General features: G+C 62.5%; 3 protein-coding genes across 3 annotated transcripts in view; 2 read left to right on the top strand and 1 right to left on the bottom strand.

The window, feature by feature from the left end:
- LOC113840937 (latent-transforming growth factor beta-binding protein 4-like) overlaps positions 1–12,111 on the top strand; it is a 187,013-nt gene extending 174,902 nt beyond the window's left edge. Inside the window, exons 17-25 of the mRNA XM_072029963.1 lie at positions 837–965; positions 1,007–1,366; positions 2,087–2,152; positions 2,637–2,765; positions 3,927–4,076; positions 5,148–5,300; positions 6,011–6,394; positions 6,486–6,629; positions 11,708–12,111. Of these exons, the coding sequence (XP_071886064.1) occupies positions 837–965; positions 1,007–1,366; positions 2,087–2,152; positions 2,637–2,765; positions 3,927–4,076; positions 5,148–5,300; positions 6,011–6,394; positions 6,486–6,629; positions 11,708–11,850 (1,658 nt within the window). The 3' untranslated portion in view covers positions 11,851–12,111. The remainder of the gene's footprint in view (positions 1–836; positions 966–1,006; positions 1,367–2,086; positions 2,153–2,636; positions 2,766–3,926; positions 4,077–5,147; positions 5,301–6,010; positions 6,395–6,485; positions 6,630–11,707) is intronic.
- A 472-nt stretch (positions 12,112–12,583) lies between these two features.
- LOC140000109 (potassium channel subfamily K member 6-like) lies at positions 12,584–14,876 on the bottom strand. Its single transcript, XM_072029841.1, has 3 exons — positions 14,615–14,876; positions 13,726–14,118; positions 12,584–12,749 (listed from the first exon to the last, which is right to left on the bottom strand). The coding sequence occupies exons 1-3, from the start codon at positions 14,874–14,876 to the stop codon at positions 12,601–12,603; spliced, it is 804 nt and encodes a 267-aa protein (XP_071885942.1). The 3' UTR covers positions 12,584–12,600.
- A 553-nt stretch (positions 14,877–15,429) lies between these two features.
- LOC113840577 (latent-transforming growth factor beta-binding protein 4-like) overlaps positions 15,430–19,011 on the top strand; it is a 154,434-nt gene continuing 150,852 nt past the window's right edge. The window contains 2 exon segments of the mRNA XM_072029861.1: positions 15,430–15,552; positions 15,630–15,892. Of these exon segments, the coding sequence (XP_071885962.1) occupies positions 15,522–15,552; positions 15,630–15,892 (294 nt within the window). The 5' untranslated portion in view covers positions 15,430–15,521.

The raw sequence follows: 19,011 nt of genomic DNA, 5'->3' as shown, positions 1-19,011 counted from the left end.
ATTGGGATTGGGATTGGGATTGGGATTGGGATTGGGATTGGGGTTGGGGTTGGGGTTGGGGTTGGGATTGCGATTGGGATTGGGATTGGGATTGGGGTTGGGGTTGGGGTTGGGGTTGGGGTTGGGGTTGGGGTTGGGGATGGAGATAGAGACCAATAGTGGATGGGTTTAGGGACTGGGATTGGGATGGGGATGGGAGGGGATGGGATTGGGGTGGGATTGGGATGGGGATGGGGCCATGGGGACGGGGATGGGGCCATGGGGACAGGGACTGGGGCACGGGGATGGGGATGGGGGTACGGAGAGGCTGAGGGGACCCTGCCCTAGGGGACAGCGGGGACACCACTATGGGGTTTAGGGGCAGGGGGATTTCTCCATGGGGTTAGGAGGGGGACGGACAGCAGGGGCCATGGCATGGGGGACATCAGGGACAAGCCAATGGGGCACAATAGGGACAAAGCTATGGGGGACATGGAAAAAACAACGGGGATGCTGGGGACAAGCCAATGGGGTCGAGGTGCAGGGGGACTTCTCTATGGGGTCAGGATGGGGATGGGCAGCAGGGGACATCAGGGACAACACCACGGGAGATAATGGGGACAAAACGATGGGGGACATTGGGGACAAGCCAATGGGGCCACTGGGGACAAGCCAATGGGGTCGAGGTGCAGGGGGGCTTCTCCATGGGGTCAGGATGGAGACGGAGAGCAGGGACCATCGGGGGACAGTGGGGACCCCCCCATGGGGCTGAGCTTTTGGGGGACGGCTCCACGCTCCCCCCCCCAATGTCCCCACCGCCCCCTCCCCCCAAAAAAACGTCACCTCCCCGCTTGCAGACGAGGACGAGTGCGCCGAGGGGGGGTCCCGCTGCGGCCCCCACGCCGCCTGCCACAACCTCCCCGGCTCCTTCCAGTGCGCCTGCCACCAGGGCTACGAGGCCGCCTGGCACGGCCACCACTGCCAGGGTACGGGGACAGCGGGGACAGCAGGGGGGGGACACCCAGAGTGACACTGAGCCCCCCCCCTTCGTGTTTCCCCCCCAGATGTGGACGAGTGCGCGACGCTGCCGGGGGTGTGCGGGGTGGCGCGCTGCGAGAACGTGGACGGCTCCTTCCTCTGCCTCTGCCCCGACGGGGGGCACGAGTTCGATCCGGTGACGGGGACGTGCGGGGGACCCCCCCCAGCGACCCCACTCCTCCGGCCCCCCCCGGAGCCGTGGAAGCCCCCCCGGGCTTGGCGGCGTGCTTCAGCCCCGCCTGCGGGGTGCTGGCGCCCAACGTCAGCCGGCAGCAGTGCTGCTGCAGCGTGGGGGGCGCCTGGGGGGTCCGCTGCCCCCCCCCGAGGCCGTGCCCCACGCCTGGAACCGGTGGGGACATGGGGACGCTATGGGGGGGGGAGGGGATTGGGGATGGCGTGGGGTGGGAAGGGATTGGGGTGGGAGTGGGATTGGGGATGGGGATTGGGATTGGGATTGGGGATGGGGACGGGGATGGGGATGGGGATGGGGATGGGGATGGGGATGGGGATGGGGATGGGGATGGGGATGGGGATTGGGACTGGGATGGGAAGGGATGGGGATAGGACTGGGATGGGATGGGATGGGATTGGGATTGGAGTGGAGTGGGATGGGATGCGATTTGGGATGGGATGGGATGGCGATGGGATTGGAGTTGCAATTGGGACTGGGATGGGATGGGATTGGGATGGAGATAGGATTAGGATTGGGATGGGATTGGGATAGGATTGGGGGGGTGGAGATGGAATTGGGATGGGGTTGGTGATGGGATTGAGATAGATTGGGATTGGGACTGGGATGGAATGGGGATGGGATGGCGATGGGATGAGGATGGGACTGGGACTGGGGTGGGAAGGGATTGGGATGGGTTTGGGGTGGTGATGGGATTTGGGATGGGGATGGGGATGGGATTGTAAAGGGATTGGGATTGGGGTGGGTATTGCCAGGGATTAGGACTGGGATGGGATGGGATTGGGATCGAGGTGTGGATGGGGACAGGGATGGGCTGGGGATGGGGTCAGGATGGTGCCAAGGTGCAGGGGGGGTGACACCTCTGTCCCCCCCCCCAAGCCGAGCACCGAGCCCTCTGCCCCCACGGGACCGGCCAGACCACGGGGCCCCAGGGCTCAGCAGCAGGTCAGTGCGGCCGCGGGGGGGGCACAGCGATGGGGCCCCCCCATTTGGGGGTTCCCTCCGTTTAGGGACTCCCCCCCCTACTCAGGGGCTCCCCCCTGTATTTAGCGGTTCCCCAATGTTGGGGATGCCCCCCCATTTTGGGGATGCCACCCCTGTTTTGGGGCTCCCCCATTTATGGGATGCCCCCCGTTTTGGGGACTCACCCCCCCTAATTTGGGAATGGCCCCCATTTGGGGGACTCACCCCTCCCATTTTGGGGATGTCCCCATTTTTCAGGGTGCCCCCTCAATTTGGGGATGCCCCCCCTATTTTGTGGGGTTACGCCCCTCCCCTTTTGGGTGCATCCCGCCTATTTTGGGGCAATACCCCCCCTATTTTGGGGTTCCCCTCCTATATAGGGGCTCCCCCGTTTCGGGGGTGCCCCCCCCAATTCCGAGGACCCTCCCCCTGACGTCGCCCCCCCCCTTACCCCCTTACCCCCCAGATGTGGACGAGTGCCGGGTGTTCGCGCCGCAGCTGTGCCGGGGGGGGGTCTGCATCAACGCCGCCCCCGGCTTCAGCTGCTACTGCCCCAGCGGCTACTACTACGAGCAGGAGCACCTGCAGTGCGTGGGTGAGCACCCAGCACCCCCAGCACCCCCAGCACCCCCCCAGCACCCCCCCAGCACCCCCAGCACCCTGACCTCAGCACCCCCAGCACCCTACTTGTGCCCTGGGTGCACCCTGCCTGCACCCTGAGCACCCTACTTGCATCCTGAGCACCCTGAGCACCCTGCCTGCACCCTGAGAGCACCCTACTTGCACCCTGACTGCACCCTAAGAGCACCCTGTGCACCCCGAGCACCCTACTCGCACCTTGAGCACCCTGCCCTCAGCACCCTGAGCACCCTGCCAGCACCCCCAGCACCCCCAGCACCCCCAGCACCCTGACCTCAGCACCCTAATTGTGCCCTGGGTGCACCCTGCCTGCACCCTGAGCACCCCGAGCACCCTAATTGTGCCCTGAGTGCACCCTGAGCACCCTCTTTGCACCCTGAGCACCCGACTTGTGCCCTGACTGCACCCTGAGTGCGCCCTACCTGCACCCTGAGCACCCTAATTGTGCCCTGAGTGCGCCCTACTTGCACCCTGCCTGCACCCTACTTGCACCCTGAGAGCACCCTGAGCACCCAGCCAGCACGCTGAGCTCCCTACCTGCACCCTGAGCACACAACCTGTACCCAGAAAGCACCCTAAGAGCACCCTGGCTGCACCCTGAGCACCCTGGCTGCACCCTGAGCACCCAACTTGTGCCCTGCCAGCACCCTACCTGCACCCTGAGCACCCTCTTTGCACCCTGAGCACCCAACTTGTGCCCTGAGTGCGCTCTACCTGCACCCTGAGCACCCTACTTGCACCCTGACTGCACCCTGAGCACCCTGCCTGCACCCAGCTCACACCCTGAGAGCACCCTGCCCACACCCTTCCAGCACCCAGCCAGCACCCTGAGCACCCTGAGCGTGCCCTACCTGCACCCTGAGCACCCTAATTGTGCTCTGAGTGCACCCTCCCTGCACAATACCTGCACCCTGAGCACCCAACTTGTGCCCTGAGTGCACCCTCCCTGCACCCTCAGCACCCTGCCTGCACCCTGTCTGCACCCCGAGCACCCTACTCGCACCCCAAGCACCCTGCCCTCAGCCCCCCGAGCACCCTTCCAGCCCCCCGAGCCCCCTTCCAGCCCCCCCCCCCATGCCCCCCACCCCCTTGCCGACCACCACCGCCCCCCCCCCAGATAACGACGAGTGCCAGGACGAGGACGCGGAGCCGTGCATCGGGGGCCGCTGCGTCAACACGGTGGGCTCCTACTTCTGCTCCTGCGCCCCCCCCCTGGTGCTGGACGGCTCCCAGCGCCGCTGCGTCACCAACGACACCCGCGCCATGGGTGAGGCCACCCCCTGTCACCCCCCCCGTGTCACCGTCACCCCCCCCGTGTCGCCCTGTCCCCACGTGTCCCCATATCCCTGCCCTATGTCCCCGTGGCCCCCCATCCCCGTGTCCCGGCACTGTCCCCTGATGCCCCCCCCGTGTCCCCATGTCCCACATCCTGATGTCCCACGTCACCGTGTCCCCACGTCCTGTGTCCCCATACCCCCATGGCGCTGTATCCCCCATGTCCCCAAATCCCCGTGTCCCCGTGTCCCCATGTCCCACGTCGCCTCCCCTTGTCCCACATCCCCCTGTCCCACGTCACCATATCCCCGTGTCCCCATGTCCCCATGTCCCACATCCCTTCATCCCAGTGTCCCCCATTGTCTCCCCACATCCCACATCACCTCCCCATGTCCCCACCTCACTGTGTCCCCATGTCCCCGTGTCCCCATGTCCCCATGTCCCCGTGTCCCCATGTCCCCGTGTCCCCGTGTCCCCATATCCCCACGTCCCCGTGTCCCCATGTCCCCATGTCACTGTGTCCACATGTCCCTGTGTCCCATATACCCACGTCCCCCGTTGCCTCCCCACGTCTCACGCTGCCTCTCCGTGTCCCCACACCCCCCGTCACCATATCCCCATGTCCCATGTCCCCATGTCCCTGTATCCCTGTGTCCCCGTGTCCCCATACCCCACGTCCCCATGTCCCACGTCCCTTTATCCCAGTGTCCCCTGTTGTCTCCCCACATCCCACGTCACCTCCCCATGTCCCCATGTCCCCGCATCTCACATCCCCATGTCCCCATGTCCCACGTCCCCATGTCCCCGTGTCTCCATGTCCCCATGTCCCTGTGTCCCCATGTCCCCCGTTGCCTCCCCACGTCCCACGCCACCTCCCCATGTCTCCACGTCCCCCTGTCCCCATGTCCCCATGTCCCCTGTCCCCACATTACCATGTCCCCATGTCCCTGTGTCCCATATCCCCATGCCCCACGCCCCACATCCCCATGTCCCCATATCCCCCGCCGCCTCCCCGCCTCCCCACGCCCCCCGTCACCGTGTCCCCGTGTCCCCCCGTCCCCAGAGGAGGACCCGGCCGTGTGCTGGCAGGAGGTCGGCCCCGACCTGGTGTGCGGGCGCCCGCGGCTGGACCGGCAGGCGACCTACACCGAGTGCTGCTGCCTCTACGGCGAGGCCTGGGGCATGGACTGCGCCCTGTGCCCCGCGCGACACTCAGGTGCCACCGCCGTGTCCCCGATGGCCCCGTGTCCCCACATCCCCATGTCCCCGTGTCCCCTACGTCCCCATGTCCCCGTGTCCCCATGTCCCCACGTCCCTATGACCCCACAGCCACGTGGCCCCATAGCCTCATGTTGCCATGCACCCCTGTCCCCTACGGCCCCTTGTCCCCTTGTCCCCATGTCCCCATGTCCCTAAGGCCCTATAGCCTCACATCCCTGTGTCCCCATGTCCCCCCATGTCCCTGTCCCCCCCCCCATGCCCACGTCCCCATGCCCCCTCCCATGCCCACGACCCCCCCATCCCCTATACCCATGTCCCCATGTCCCCATGTCCCCAAGACCCCACACAGGGGGACCCCCACCCTGCCCCCCTCCTACCCCAGCAATAGGGACCCCCCCCAGACCCCCATAATGGGGACCCCATGGGCACCCCCCAGAGTGGGTCCCCCTTAGACACCCCCCCCATGATTGGGACCCCTTGGACCCCCCCCATAACAGGGACCTATTTGCCCCCCCCAATAATGGGAAACCCTCCCACCACCCCACAACGCCCCCCCCCTAATGGAGACCCCTTGGGCACCCCCCATATAACAGTGCCCCCCCCACCTCTTTACACCCCCCCCCTTAGCATCCCCAATTTTTAGGACCCCACCCCACAACCTGCCCCCCCCCCCATTTTTTTTTCTCCCCCCCCCCCCCCCCCCAGATGACTTCGAGTTCCTCTGCAACGTCCTGCGCCCCCCCGGCCCGGGGCTGGGCCCCCCCTACGAATACGGCCCCGAATACCCCCCCCACTACGGGCTGCCCTACGGCCCCCTCCCCTTTGGGGGTCCGGGCCCCCGCCTGCCCCCCCCGGGGCTGCGCGCCGACTACGACCCCTATGGGCTGGGGGGGGGCTACGACCCCCGCGGGGACGCCCTTTACGCCGCCCCCCCCCGCTACGAGGACTTGGAGGATTTCGAGGGGTCCCGCCGGGGCCCCCCCCGCTCCTCCCGGCCCCGCAGCCCCCCCAGCGCCCCCCAGGACCCCCCCCCGTGGCTCTTCCAGCCCCATGGTGTGGCCGAGCGGCCGGGGCGAGCCAGCGAGGATGGTGAGTTTGGGGGGGGGCGGGATTGAGGGGTTTTGGGGGGGGATTTTGTTTTTTTTATGGGGAGGGGGCTGACGGGGACCCCCCCCCGCAGACCCCCGGGACGAGGCGCTGCCGCCGGAGCTGTGCGGGGTGCTGAGCGGCTGCGAGCATGGGCACTGCGTGCGGGTGCCCCAGGGCTTCACCTGCGCCTGCGACCCCGGCTACCGGCTGGACGCGGCACGCGTGGCCTGCGTGGGTGAGACACGGCCTAATCCCGGCCTAATCCGGCCTAATCCGGCCTAATCCGGCCTAGTCCCGGCCTAGTCCCGGCATAATCCCGGCCTGATTCCGGCATAATCCCGGCCTAATCCGGCCTAATCCGGCCTAGTCCCGGCATAATCCCGGCATAATGCGGCCTAATCTGGCCTAGTCCCGGCCTAATCCGGCCTAATCCGGCCTAGTCCCGGCATAAGTCTGCTGCCTCCCTGGGTCAAGTCTGCTGCCTCCCTGGGGCCAGGGTCAGGGACGTTGCCAGGAAGCTCCCCAACCTGGTACGCCCCTCAGACTATTATCCTCTTGTGATAGTCCAGGCAGGTAGTGATGACATTGATGACAGAAGCCTGAAGGCTATCAAAAGAGACTTTAGGGGGCTGGCACGGTTAGTGGACGGAGCAGGAGTGCAGGTAGTATTTTCGTCCATCCCTACGTTGACAGGGAGGGGTACGGAGAGGACAAGGAAAGCCCACCTGTTAAACACGTGGCTCCGGGGCTGGTGCCTACGCAGAAATCTTGGGTTTTTCGACCATGGGGCAGTTTACTCAGCACCTGGTCTGATGGCCGTAGACGGGTCCCTATCCTCTAGGGGAAAAAGGATCCTGGGCCAGGAGCTGGCGGGGCTCATTGATAGGGCTTTAAACTAGGTAAGAAGGGGGATGGGGTTGAAGCAAGGACTGTTAGGGCTGTGCCAGGGGGAGCAATGGCAAGGCCGGAGGATAAGGTAAAGGCCCAGCTGAAGTGCATCTACACCAATGCACGCAGCATGGGTAACAAACAGGAGGAGCTGGAAGCCATCGTGCAGCGGGCAGGCTACGACTTGGTTGCCATCACGGAGACGTGGTGGGACCAGTCTCATGACTGGAGTGCTGCGATGCCTGGCTATAGGCTCTTCAGAAGGGACAGGCAGCACAGAAGGGGTGGCGGTGTGGCTCTCTATATTAGAGAGTCTTTCGATGTTGTAGAACTCGAGGCTAGGAATGACAAGATCGAGTCCCTTTGGGTTAGGATCGGCAGGGACAACAAGGCTAGTGTCCTGGTCGGGGTCTGCTATAGACCGCCGAACCAGGATGAGGAGACGGATGAGGAGTTCTACAGGCAGCTGACAGAAGTTGCGAATTCGTCGGCGCTTGTACTCGTGGGGGACTTCAACTTCCCTGACATATCCTGGAAGCACAACACAGCCCAGAGGAAGCAGTCTAGGAGGTTTCTGGAGAAAGTGGAAGATAGCTTCCTGACGCAGCTGATTAGTGAACCTACCAGGGGTGGTGCCCTGCTAGACCTTCTCTTCACAAACAGAGAAGGTCTGGTGGAGGATGTGATTGTCGGGAACAGTCTTGGGCAGAGTGACCACGAAATGGTGGAGTTCACTATTCTTGGCGAGGCCAGGAAGGGAACCAGTAAAACCACTGTATTGGACTTTCGGAGGGCTGACTTTGGGCTGCTCAGGACACTAGTTGGTGGAGTCCCATGGGAGGCGGTTCTGAAGGGCAGAGGGGTCCAGGAAGGCTGGGTGCTCTTTAAGAGGCAAATCCTAATGGCGCAGGAGCGGTCTGTCCCCATGTGCCCAAAGATGAGCCAGCGGGGAAGAAGACCAGCCTGGCTCAACAGAGAATTGTGGCTTGAGCTTAGGAGGAAAAAGAGGGTTTATACTCTTTGGAAAATTGGGCAGGCCACTAAGGAGGACTATAAGGATGTAGCGAGGCTGTGCAGGGACAAGATTAGGAAGGCCAAAGCTCATCTGGAGCTCAATCTGGCTACTGCTGTTAAAGATAACAAAAAACGCTTTTATAAATACATCAACACAAAAAGGAGGACTAGGGAGAATCTCCATCCTTTACTGGATGCGGGGGGAAACTTAGTTACAAGAGATGAGGAAAAGGCGGAGGTGCTTAATGCCTTCTTTGCCTCAGTCTTTAGCGGCAATACCGGTTGCTCTCTGGATACCCAGTACCCAGAACTGGTGGAAGGGGACGGGGAGCAGGATGTGGCCCTCACCATCCACGAAGAACTGGTTGGTGACCTGCTACGGCACTTGGATGTCCACAAATCGATGGGGCCGGATGGGATCCACCCAAGGGTACTGAGAGAACTGGCAGAGGAGCTGGCCAAGCCCCTATCCATCATTTATCAGCAGTCCTGGCTATCGGGGGAGGTCCCAGCTGACTGGCGACTAGCAAATGTGACGCCCATCTACAAGAAGGGCCGGAGGGCAGACCCGGGGAACTACAGGCCGGTCAGTTTGACCTCAGTACCAGGGAAGCTCATGGAGCAGATCCTCTTGGGAGTCATCATGCGGCACTTGCAGGGCAAGCAGGCGATCAGGCCCAGCCAGCATGGGTTTATGGAAGGCAGGTCCTGCTTGACGAACCTGATCTCCTTCTACGACAAAGTGACGCGCTGGGTGGATGAGGGAAAGGCTGTGGATGTGGTCTACCTTGACTTCAGCAAGGCTTTTGACACCGTCTCCCACAGCATTCTCCTCAAGAAACTGGCTGCTCTTGGCTTGGACTGGCGCACGCTTCGTTGGGTGAGAAACTGGCTGGATAGCCGGGCCCAAAGAGTTTTGGTGAATGGAGCCAAGTCCAGTTGGAGGCCAGTCACTAGTGGCGTCCCCCAGGGCTCGGTGCTGGGGCCGGTCCTCTTTAACATCTTCATCAATGATCTGGATGACGGCATTGAGTGCACCCTCAGTAAGTTTGCAGATGACACCAAGCTAGGTGCGTGTGTCGATCTGCTCGAGGGTAGGAAGGCTCTGCAGGAGGATCTGGATAGGCTGCACCGATGGGCTGAGGTCAACTGTATGAAGTTCAACAAGGCCAAGTGCCGGGTCCTGCACCTGGGGCGCAATAACCTCAAGCAGAGCTACAGGCTGGGAGAGGAATGGTTGGAGAGCTGCCAGGCAGAGAAGGACCTGGGAGTGATGGTGGACAGTCGGCTGAATATGAGCCAGCAGTGTGCTCAGGAGGCCAAGAAGGCCAATGGCATCCTGGCTTGTATCAGAACCAGTGTGACCAGCAGGGCTAGGGAGGTGATCGTCCCCCTGTACTCGGCTCTGGTGAGGCCGCACCTCGAGTACTGTGTTCAGTTTTGGGCCCCTCGCTACAAGAAGGACATCGAGGTGCTTGAGCGGGTCCAAAGAAGGGCGACGAAGCTGGTGAGGGGCCTGGAGAGCAAGTCCTATGAGGAGCGGCTGAAGGAGCTGGGCTTGTTCAGCCTAGAGAAGAGGAGGCTCAGGGGTGACCTTATTGCTCTGTATAAGTACATTAAAGGAGGCTGTAGAGAGGTGGGGGTTGGCCTGTTCTCCCATGTGCCTGGTGACAGAACGAGGGGGAATGGGCTAAAGTTATGCCAGGGGAGTTTTAGGTTGGATGTTAGGAAGAATTTCTTTACTGAAAGGGTTGTGAGGCATTGGAACAGGCTGCCCAGGGAGGTGGTGGAGTCACCATCCCTGGAAGTCTTCAAAAGACGTTTAGATGTAGAGCTTAGGGATATGGTTTAGTGGGGACTGTTAGAGTTAGGTTAGAGGTTGGACTCGATGATCTTGAGGTCTCTTCCAACCTAGAAATTCTGTGATTCTGTGATTCTGTGATAATCCCGGCCTGATCCCGGCATAATCCCGGCATAATCCCGGCCTAATCCGGCCTAATCCGGCCTAGTCCCGGCATAATCCGGCCTAGTCCCGGCATAATCCCGGCCTAATCCGGCCTAATCCCGGCCTGATCCCGGAATAATCCCGGCCTGATCCCGTCCTAATTCCTTCATAATCCCGGCCTAGTCCCGGCCTAATCTGGCATAATCCAGGCCTAATCCCGGCCTGATCCCGGCCTGATCCCAGCCTAATCCTGGCCTAATCCCGGCCTGATTCCGGCCTGATTCCGGCCTGATCCCGGCATAATCCCAGCCTGTTCCCATCCCAATCCCATCCCATCCCAAACCCCAGTCCCAGCCCAAATCCCACCCCATCCCATCCCCAATCCCACTTTAATCCAACCCCCAATCCCACCCTAATCCAACCCCAAATCCTACCCCAATCCTACCCCAATCCTACCCCAAATCCCGATCCCATGCCCATTCCATACCCCCAATCCCAATCCCACCCCAATCCCATCCCCACCCCCCCCAATCCCATCTGCAACCCCTTCCCACCCCAGTCCGACCCCAAATCCAATCCCAATCCCACCCCAAATCCCAACTAAATCCCAATCCCGCCCCAAATCCCAACCAATCTCAGTCCCACCCCAAATCCCTTCCCATCCCAACACAAACCCATCCTAATCCCACCCCAATCCCATCCCAAATCTCACCTCAATCCCATCCGCAACCCCTCCCCACCCCAGTCTAACCCCAAATCCAATCCCAACCCCAATCCCACCCCAAATCCTACCCAATCCCAATCCAACCCCAATCCCACCCCAATCCCCCCTCAAATCCCCCCCAAATCCTCCCCAATCCTACCCCAATCCCCCCCCAAATCCCCCCCAATCCCAATCCCACCCCAATCCCATCCCAATCCCCCACAATCCCAATCCCCCCCAAATCCCACCCCAATCCCATCCCCATCCCCCTCAATCCCACCCCAAAACCCACACAATCCCAATTCCACCCCACCCCAATCCCACCCCAATCCCATCCCAATCCCATCCCAATCCCCCTCAATCCCACCCCAATCCCCCCCAATCCCAATCCCACCCCAATCCCATCCCAATCCCCCACAATCCCAATCCCCCCCAAATCCCACCCCAATCCCATCCCCATCCCCCTCAATCCCACCCCAAAACCCACACAATCCCAATTCCACCCCACCCCAATCCCACCCCAATCCCATCCCAATCCCATCCCAATCCCCCTCAATCCCACCCCAATCCCCCCCAATCCCAATCCCACCCCAATCCCCCCCAACCCCCCCCAATCCCACCCCAAATCCCACCCCATTCCCCCCCCAATCTCCCCCAATCCCCCCAAAACCCCCCAATCCCACCCCAATCCCACCCCAAATCCCCCCCAACCCCCCTTAATCCCCCTCCCCGACCCCCCCTGACCCCCCCCTTTTCCCCGCAGACCTCGACGAGTGCTCGGAGGCCGCCCTGTGCCGGGGGGGGCGCTGCCTCAACACCCCCGGCTCCTTCCGCTGCCTCTGCCCCCCCGGCTCTGTCCCGGCGCAGGGACCCCCCCGCTGCGTCCCCGCGCGCCCCCCGGCCTGAGCCCCCCCCTCCCCATCCCGGGGGGGGGGGCCCTGTATTTATTGTCTGTATATATCGGAGCTGGGGGGGGGGGGGGATGGAGAGACACTGGGGGGCACCGTCCGGCATCCCCCCCCCGCCCGCTGTGGGGTGAGGTGGGGGGGGGGCTCCTGGGGGTGCCCATGGGGGTGCCCGGCCCCCCGCTCCCTCCCCCCCCGTCCATGTGAGCCCCCCCTCACTTCCCCCCCAATTTTTACAGAATAAAGGTTTTCTATAAAATGAGCTGGGGGGGGGGGAGTTCTTTCATCCTAATAGGGTCGGGTGGGGGGGGGGCTGTGGTGTCACAGGGACTGGGACCCCAAATGGGACCCCCCCCTCATGAGTCTGGACCCCTCTACTTGGGACTGGGACCCCTCTATGGGTTTGGGACCCCCCCCAGTGGGACTGGGACCCCCCCCATGTATCTGCTCCCCCCCTCAATGTGTCTGCCCCCCCCAATGGGACTGGGAGCCCCCCATGTGTCTGGGACCCCTCCATGGGTTTGGGGACCCCCCCCAATGGGATCAGGATCCCCACCCCAATGGTGCTGTGACCCCCCCCCCATGGGTCTGTGACCCCCCAATGGGACCGGGAACCCCCCTATTGGACCTGGGACCCCCCCCATGTGTCTGGGACCCCCCCCATGTGTCTGGGACCCCCCCCCCCATGCATCTGGGACCCCCAACCCCCCCCAGTGACCACAGCGAGCCCGTCGCGCTTCGAGCCCCCCGTTTATTGCCCCCCCTCGTCCAGCAGCCCCCCGTCCTCCTCGGGGGGGTCCGGGGGGGGGCGCAGCGCGGCGCTGACCCCGTGCAGCTCCAGCAGCTGCTGGAAGGCCGCCAGCAGCAGCAGCGCCGCCGTCACCCCCAGCAGCAGGTAGGCTGGGGGGGGGGGACACAGCGGTCAGAGACCCCCACCCCCCCGTGGAGACCCCCACCCCATGGAGAGATCCCCATGGAGACCCCCCCCCAATGAAGACCCAATCCGCCATGGTGACCCCATCCATGAAGACCCCGCCACCATGAAGACCCCACCCCAATGGAGACCCAACCACCATGGAGACCCCAACCATGAAGACCCCAACCACCATAAAGACACCACCAGAAAGACCCCACCCCAATGGAGACCCCAACCACGGAGACCCCAACCATGGAGAACCCAACCACCATAGAGACCCCAACCATGAAGTCCCCCAACCACGAAGACCCCAACCACGAAGACCCCAACCATGAAGGCCCCACCCCAATGGAGACCGCGCCCCAGTGGAGACCCAACCACCATGGAGACCCCAACCATGGAGACCCAACCACCATAAAGACACCACCCCAATGGAGACCCCAACCACGAAGACCCCAACCACGAAGATCCCAACCATGAAGACCCCAACCATCTAAACCCCAACCATGGAGACCCCAACCATGAAGACCCCAACCATGAAGACCCCAACCATAAAGACCCCAACCATGAAGACCCCAACCATCTAAACCCCAACCATGGAGACCCCAACCATGAAGACCCCAACCATGAAGACCCCAACCATAAAGACCCCAACCATGAAGACCCCAACCACCATGGAGAACCCAACCATGAAGACCCCCAACCACGAAGATCCAACCACCATGAAGACCCCAACCATGAGGACCCCAACCACCTAAACCCCAACCATGGAGACACCAACCATGAAGACCCCAACCATGAAGACCCCACCACCATAAAGACCCCACCCCAATGAAGACCCCCCCCACCAAGAAGACCCCAACCACATAGCCCCAACCCCCACATAACCCCAACCCCAGATCCCCAAACCCCAACGCCCCCCACCCCAACACCCCCCCCTAACCCCCCGCCCCCGCTCACCGGCCAAGGCCACCCGGTAGAGGTGGCGCGGGGGCTGCCCCTCCGGTGCCCCCGCCGCGTCCCCCAGCCCCACGGTGGTGACGGCCATGCCGCAGAAGAAGACGGCGTCCAAGAAGCTCCCGGAGCCCCCCAGGGCCCACAGGGCGGCGGCAGGCAGCAGCACGAAGCCCCCCGCCACCGCCCCCGCCAGCAGCCCCAAATGGAGCCCGGCGGCCCCCCGGGGGCTCCAACCCCACCGCGTCCTCAGGTAGCGCCGGGGCCACCGGGTGACCGGCACCGAAAGCCACCGGGCCACCACCGCCAACGTCAACACCGTGAAGGGGACGCCCAGCGCCGCGTAGGCCAAGCAGAAGGCTTTGCCCCCCGGGGACAGGGGGGCCACGGGGCCGTAGCCTGGGGGGGGGGGGGAAATTTAGGGGGGGGACCCCCCCCGGTAAGTGAAAGGGGAGGGGGGACCCCTGGGGGTGGTGGGGGGAGGTTGGGGGCTTGGTGGTGATGGGGGTCCTGGGCGAACTGGGGGGCTCTGTGGGCTGGGGGGGTCCTGGTGGGGCTGGGGGGGGGCCTGGGGGTCCCAGTGCTAAAGGGGGTCCCAAAACCCATGGGGGTCCTGAGGTTCTCAGGGGGCTCGGTGCCTATGGGGGGCCATGGAGGGTCCTGGTGCCCACGGGGGTCCTGGTGTTCATGGGGGTCCCGGTGTTCTTGGGGGGGTCCCGGGGGGGCCTGGTGCTCAGAGGCGTCCTGGGGGAATTGGTGCTCATGGGGGTCCTGGGGTTCATGGGGGTCCCGGGGGTCTCAATGCCCTTGGGGGGGTCCTGGTGCCCATGGGGTTCTTTAGGAGGGTCCCAATTCGGAGGGGGGGTCCCGATTTGGGGGCGGGGGGGCTCCTTACCCACAGTGGTGAGCAGGGTGGTGGAGAAGAAGAAGGCGGAGGCCAGGTCCCACCGCGGGGTCCCGGAGGCGTTGAGGGTCCCGGGGGGGGTCCCGAGGGTCCGCGCCCCCCCCTCCAGCACCCAGAGCCCCAGGGTGCCCAGCAGCAGCAGCCCCCCCTGGGCCACCGTGTGGCCTTGGGGACGTGGTGGCCATGGGGACATGGTGGATATGGGGACATGGTCATCCTGGGGACATGGTGGCCACGGAGACATGGTGGCCATGGGGATGTGGTGGCCATGGGGACATGGTGGCCTTGGGGACAAGATGGCCGCTGTGGCCAGGAAATGGCCACAACACCTCAGGGACAGCCCTAGGGCCACCACGGCCACCGTGTGGCCTTGGGGATGTGGTGGCCACGGAGATGTGGTGGCAACAGGGATGTGGTGGATCTGGGGACATGGTGGTCTTGGGGAAGTGGTAGCCCTGGGGACGTGGTGGCCTTGGGGACAAGATGGCCGCCGTGGCCAGGAAATGGCCACGACACCTCAGGGACAGCCCTAGGGCCACCACGGCCACCGTGCGGCCTTGGGGACGTGGTGGCCTTGGGGATAAGATGGCGCTGGGGACATGGTGGATATGGGGCCGTGGGGGCTATGGGGCCATGGGGGCTATGGGGACGTGGTGGCCCTGGGGACATGGTGGCCTTGGTGACGTCATGGCTTTGGTTGCCATCATGGCTTTGGTGACGTGGTGGCCTTGGTGACGTCATCACCTTGGTGGCACGGTGGCCTTGCTGACATCACACCCTTGCTGACGTCACGGCCCCGCGCGCCCGTCCCCATGGCAACCGCCACTTCCGGCCCCGCCCCGCCGCTCCGCCAACAGCTTCCTCCCGCGCTCCTCACGTGACCGGAAGCGGAAGCGCCATGGAGCCCCCGGGAGCGGCGGCGGGGCTCGGTGCGGACTCCCCGGCGCCCCCCCCCTCCCCCGACTCCCCCCGGCCCCCCCTGACCCCCCCTCTCCTCTCCCCGCAGCCCCCAAGCGCCGCGGCCCGGGCCCGGCCCCTCCGCGGATGGCGGAGCCGCGGCCGCTCTTCGACGACACCAGCGGCGGGGCCGCCCCCCCCCCCCACGGCCCGGCCCGGGCCTACGGGGCCCCCCCGGCGGCCCCCCCGGCGTCCTCCGCATCCCGCCTGCCCCCCCCCGCCGCCGCCTTCCTGGCCGAGCCCGTGTCCAGCCTGGCCGCCGCCTACGGCAGCAGCTTGGCCAGCCAGGGCCGGGACATCGTGGACCGGAACGTGAGGAGCGGGATAAGGGGGGGTGGGGGGAGAATTGGGGGGGGTGGGGGGGGGCGGCGGGGGGCTGTGGGGGGCTATAGGGGGCTGCGGGGGGCTACAGGGGGCTATATGGGGCTAGGGGGGCTATAGGGGGCTCTAGGGTGCTATGGGGGGCTACGGGGGGCTATGGGTGGCTACGGGGGGCTGTACTCGGCTCTGGTGAGGCCGCACCTCGAGTACTGTGTTCAGTTTTGGGTCCCTCGCTACAAGAAGGACATGGAGGTGCTTGAGCAGGTCCAGAGAAGGGCGACGAAGCTGGTGAGGGGCCTGGAGAGCAAGTCCTATGAGGAGCGGCTGAGGGAGCTGGGCTTGTTCAGCCTGGAGAAGAGGAGGCTCAGGGGCGACCTTATCACTCTTTACAGATACCTTAAAGGAGGCTGTAGCGAGGTGGGGGTTGGCCTGTTCTCCCACGTGCCTGATGACAGGATGAGGAGGAATGGGCTAAAGTTGCGCCAGGGGAGTTTTAGGTTGGATCTTAGGAAGAACTTCTTTACCGAAAGGGTTGTTAGGCACTGGAACAGGCTGCCCAGGGAAGTGGTGGAGTCACCATCCCTGGAAGTCTTTAAAAGACGTTTAGATGTAGAGCTTAGGGATATGGTTTAGTGGGGACTGTTGGCGTTAGGTCAGAGGTTGGACTCGATGATCTTGAGGTCTCTTCCAACCTAGAAATTCTGTGATTCTGTGACTTATTGGCTCAGCTCTGGTCAGCAGAGGGGCCCTTAGCAAACATGGGGCAGCTTCCAGATCCTTCTCACAAAAGCCACTCCTATGGCCCCGTGCTACCAAAACCTTGCCAGGTAAAACCACTACAGGGAGGCGCATCTCATCTGGTGGTAGCAGGCCAGTGTCACATAGACCCTCCCATGATCAGCAAGCCCAAAGTTCTACCAGTTGCACCAGTCCCGAAGCTACGTGTTAATGTGATGAGTCTGCTTGTCAGCTGTTGAGGGATTTCTTGAAACAGCAAAAATCCCATGGCTTGCTGTAGCTGAGCAAACCAAGCTACCAGGGCAACTATGAGAAGTTCCCATGACAGTGTTCCCACATCGCCCAATTGAGGAACTCAGAAAAATATTGTTACCAGTAGCTGGCTTCAAGGACAAGGTCTATGTGACTGCTAATCACAAGGAGGTTGTTTTCTTGCAAGTGGGGTTGTTTTCTTGCAGTTGTTTGTCTGAGTGCTTTTGACCAATAACCTTGTGTGAAACACTGTCCACCCCTGTTAAGTTCTCTATAAAAGTTAGGCTATTCGGGCAATAAAATGGAGCATGATCTGACTCTACTGGTGTCTGTCGTGCTTTCGGCCGTGCTTCCTGCAACAGTCAGCATCGATCCCCCCTATCGGAAGGACAGAGGCAAACACAACCTGTGCCCCTGATCCTTTAAGTAGTCGCCCCAAAGCCCTAAAGCCCCTTTTTTTACTAGGCATTAGTAACAAAAACTTGAACAAGGTGGAGATAAATTAACTTGGCTACAGCATTAAAGATGAGCTTTGCGCAGTGGTCAATTGCTGGCTGGCTTGAGGCGCGTGGCTGAGGGTCTCTAATGAATTGTATGACTGATTCGGGCGCGTGGACAGCGCATGTGGTTACGGGGAAAGTATATGTAGCAGAGAAAAATGGCAATAAAGGCCTTCTGCTCAAGAGGCATCGGGAGACCGTGTCTTTCATCCCTTCAGGTCTGCCCCCTTCCAACTCAGGATATTGTATGATTCCAAGTGTGGAACCCAGCATTTGGCCTTGAATGCCACGCAGCTGGATGCGGCCCGTTGATCCAGCCTGTCCAGATCCCCTTGCCCAGCTTGGTGTCGCCCACGAACTTACAGCGCCCGGTGGGGCCCATCCAGCCCAGGCACGTGTCACATGGGACCCTTGGTGACCTCCCTTGGTGACACCCCAGGGGTCCGCCTTATATGACTGCAGCTGTGGCTCGGACCCTCAGCGTCGGTGCACGGCAGTGACGGACAGGGCAGGAGCACTGGGCCTTCGAGGAGTCCCCGAGCATAGCCCACGCCTGCCCGAAGGAGCCTCCGTTTTCTATTTGAGAACTCTCCCACTCCAGAGGCTCCTTCTGAATCTGATGAGGAGGGAGGCATGCCCCCCAGGCAGCCCAGGCTGGCCTGGCAGGAGACCTGGTCTTCTGAGGGCAGCAACCGGCCAGCAGAGGACAGCTTGCTGGCAGAGGACAGCACCCCGGTAGAGGACATTTTGCCGGCAGAGGACAGAAGCCCAGCAGAGGACAGCTTGCTGTCAAAGGGCAGCAGCCCGGTAGAGGACAGCAGCCTGGCAGAGGACAGGAGACCAGCAGAGGACAGCTTAGTGGTAGAGAACAGAGGTTTGACAGAGGACAGCAAGAAGGAGTTGCAGTTGCTGGATCCCAGTGAGTCGTGAGTCCTCTCTGTACCCCTCCCTGCCACTGTAGGGGTGGACAAAAACACCACCTGAACTCCCACTCCATCCACTACCCGTCCCAGTCCCCTAAAGTCCCGCTTGATAGTCTTCAGGCTTCTATCTTCAGTAGTATCACTGCCGGCCTGGACTATCAAAAGACGATAGTAATCAGAGGGGAAAACCAGGTTGGGAAGCTTTCTGGCAACGTCCATGACCCTAGCCCCAGGGAGGCAGCAGACTTCCCTACGGGTAGGGTCAGGCTAACAAATAGGGCCCTCTGTTCCCCTCACAAGGAAGTTGCCTTCTCAGGGGAACAGAGGGAACTTCTCAGGGTCCTTGGTGGCCTCCAAGTTAGCTCAGCGTCATGGCACCGAGTCACTGTGAAGGAGCTGCTGGAATAACGAGACAACAACCTAGTTCTATTAAAATATATATTGCTCTTTTGAGGACTGCTGCGGGGCTAGCGGCAACACGGCAGTGGAAATCTCCGTCCTGACATTGCCTTATGCCTTGACATCAGGATCAGGATGGTTTGAAATGCCAGGGAACAGACCATGGGTTCCGGGTCGTTCTCTGAAGGCTGGAGGACTGCAAAAGAAAGAAGAGCAGAGATGAAAACCCACTCCTTGCAGAGATCCCCAGGCATCCCCTGCAGAGCATGCCAGCCCCACTCGACTCTTCCCCAGGCCA

Source organism: Anas platyrhynchos, chromosome 33 (genome assembly GCF_047663525.1).
Source record: "Anas platyrhynchos isolate ZD024472 breed Pekin duck chromosome 33, IASCAAS_PekinDuck_T2T, whole genome shotgun sequence".
Classification (NCBI taxonomy): Eukaryota; Metazoa; Chordata; class Aves; order Anseriformes; family Anatidae; genus Anas; species Anas platyrhynchos.
Note: the sequence above shows the minus strand (reverse complement) of the source record. Positions and strands in the feature narration are given on the sequence as shown.

What these genes read in the sequence shown, in the direction of transcription:
- LOC140000109 (XM_072029841.1), bottom strand. Translation starts at nt 14,876, where the DNA reads ATGGCCACCATGTCTCCGTGGCCACCATGTCCCCAGGATGACCATGTC. An exon ending in CACCCTGCTCACCACTGTGG is followed by an intron (nt 14,119 to 14,614) that starts GTAAGGAGCCCC and finishes CCCCCCCCCCAG; the next exon opens with GCTACGGCCCCGTGGCCCCC. An exon ending in CTACCGGGTGGCCTTGGCCG is followed by an intron (nt 12,750 to 13,725) that starts GTGAGCGGGGGC and finishes CCCCCCCCCCAG; the next exon opens with CCTACCTGCTGCTGGGGGTG.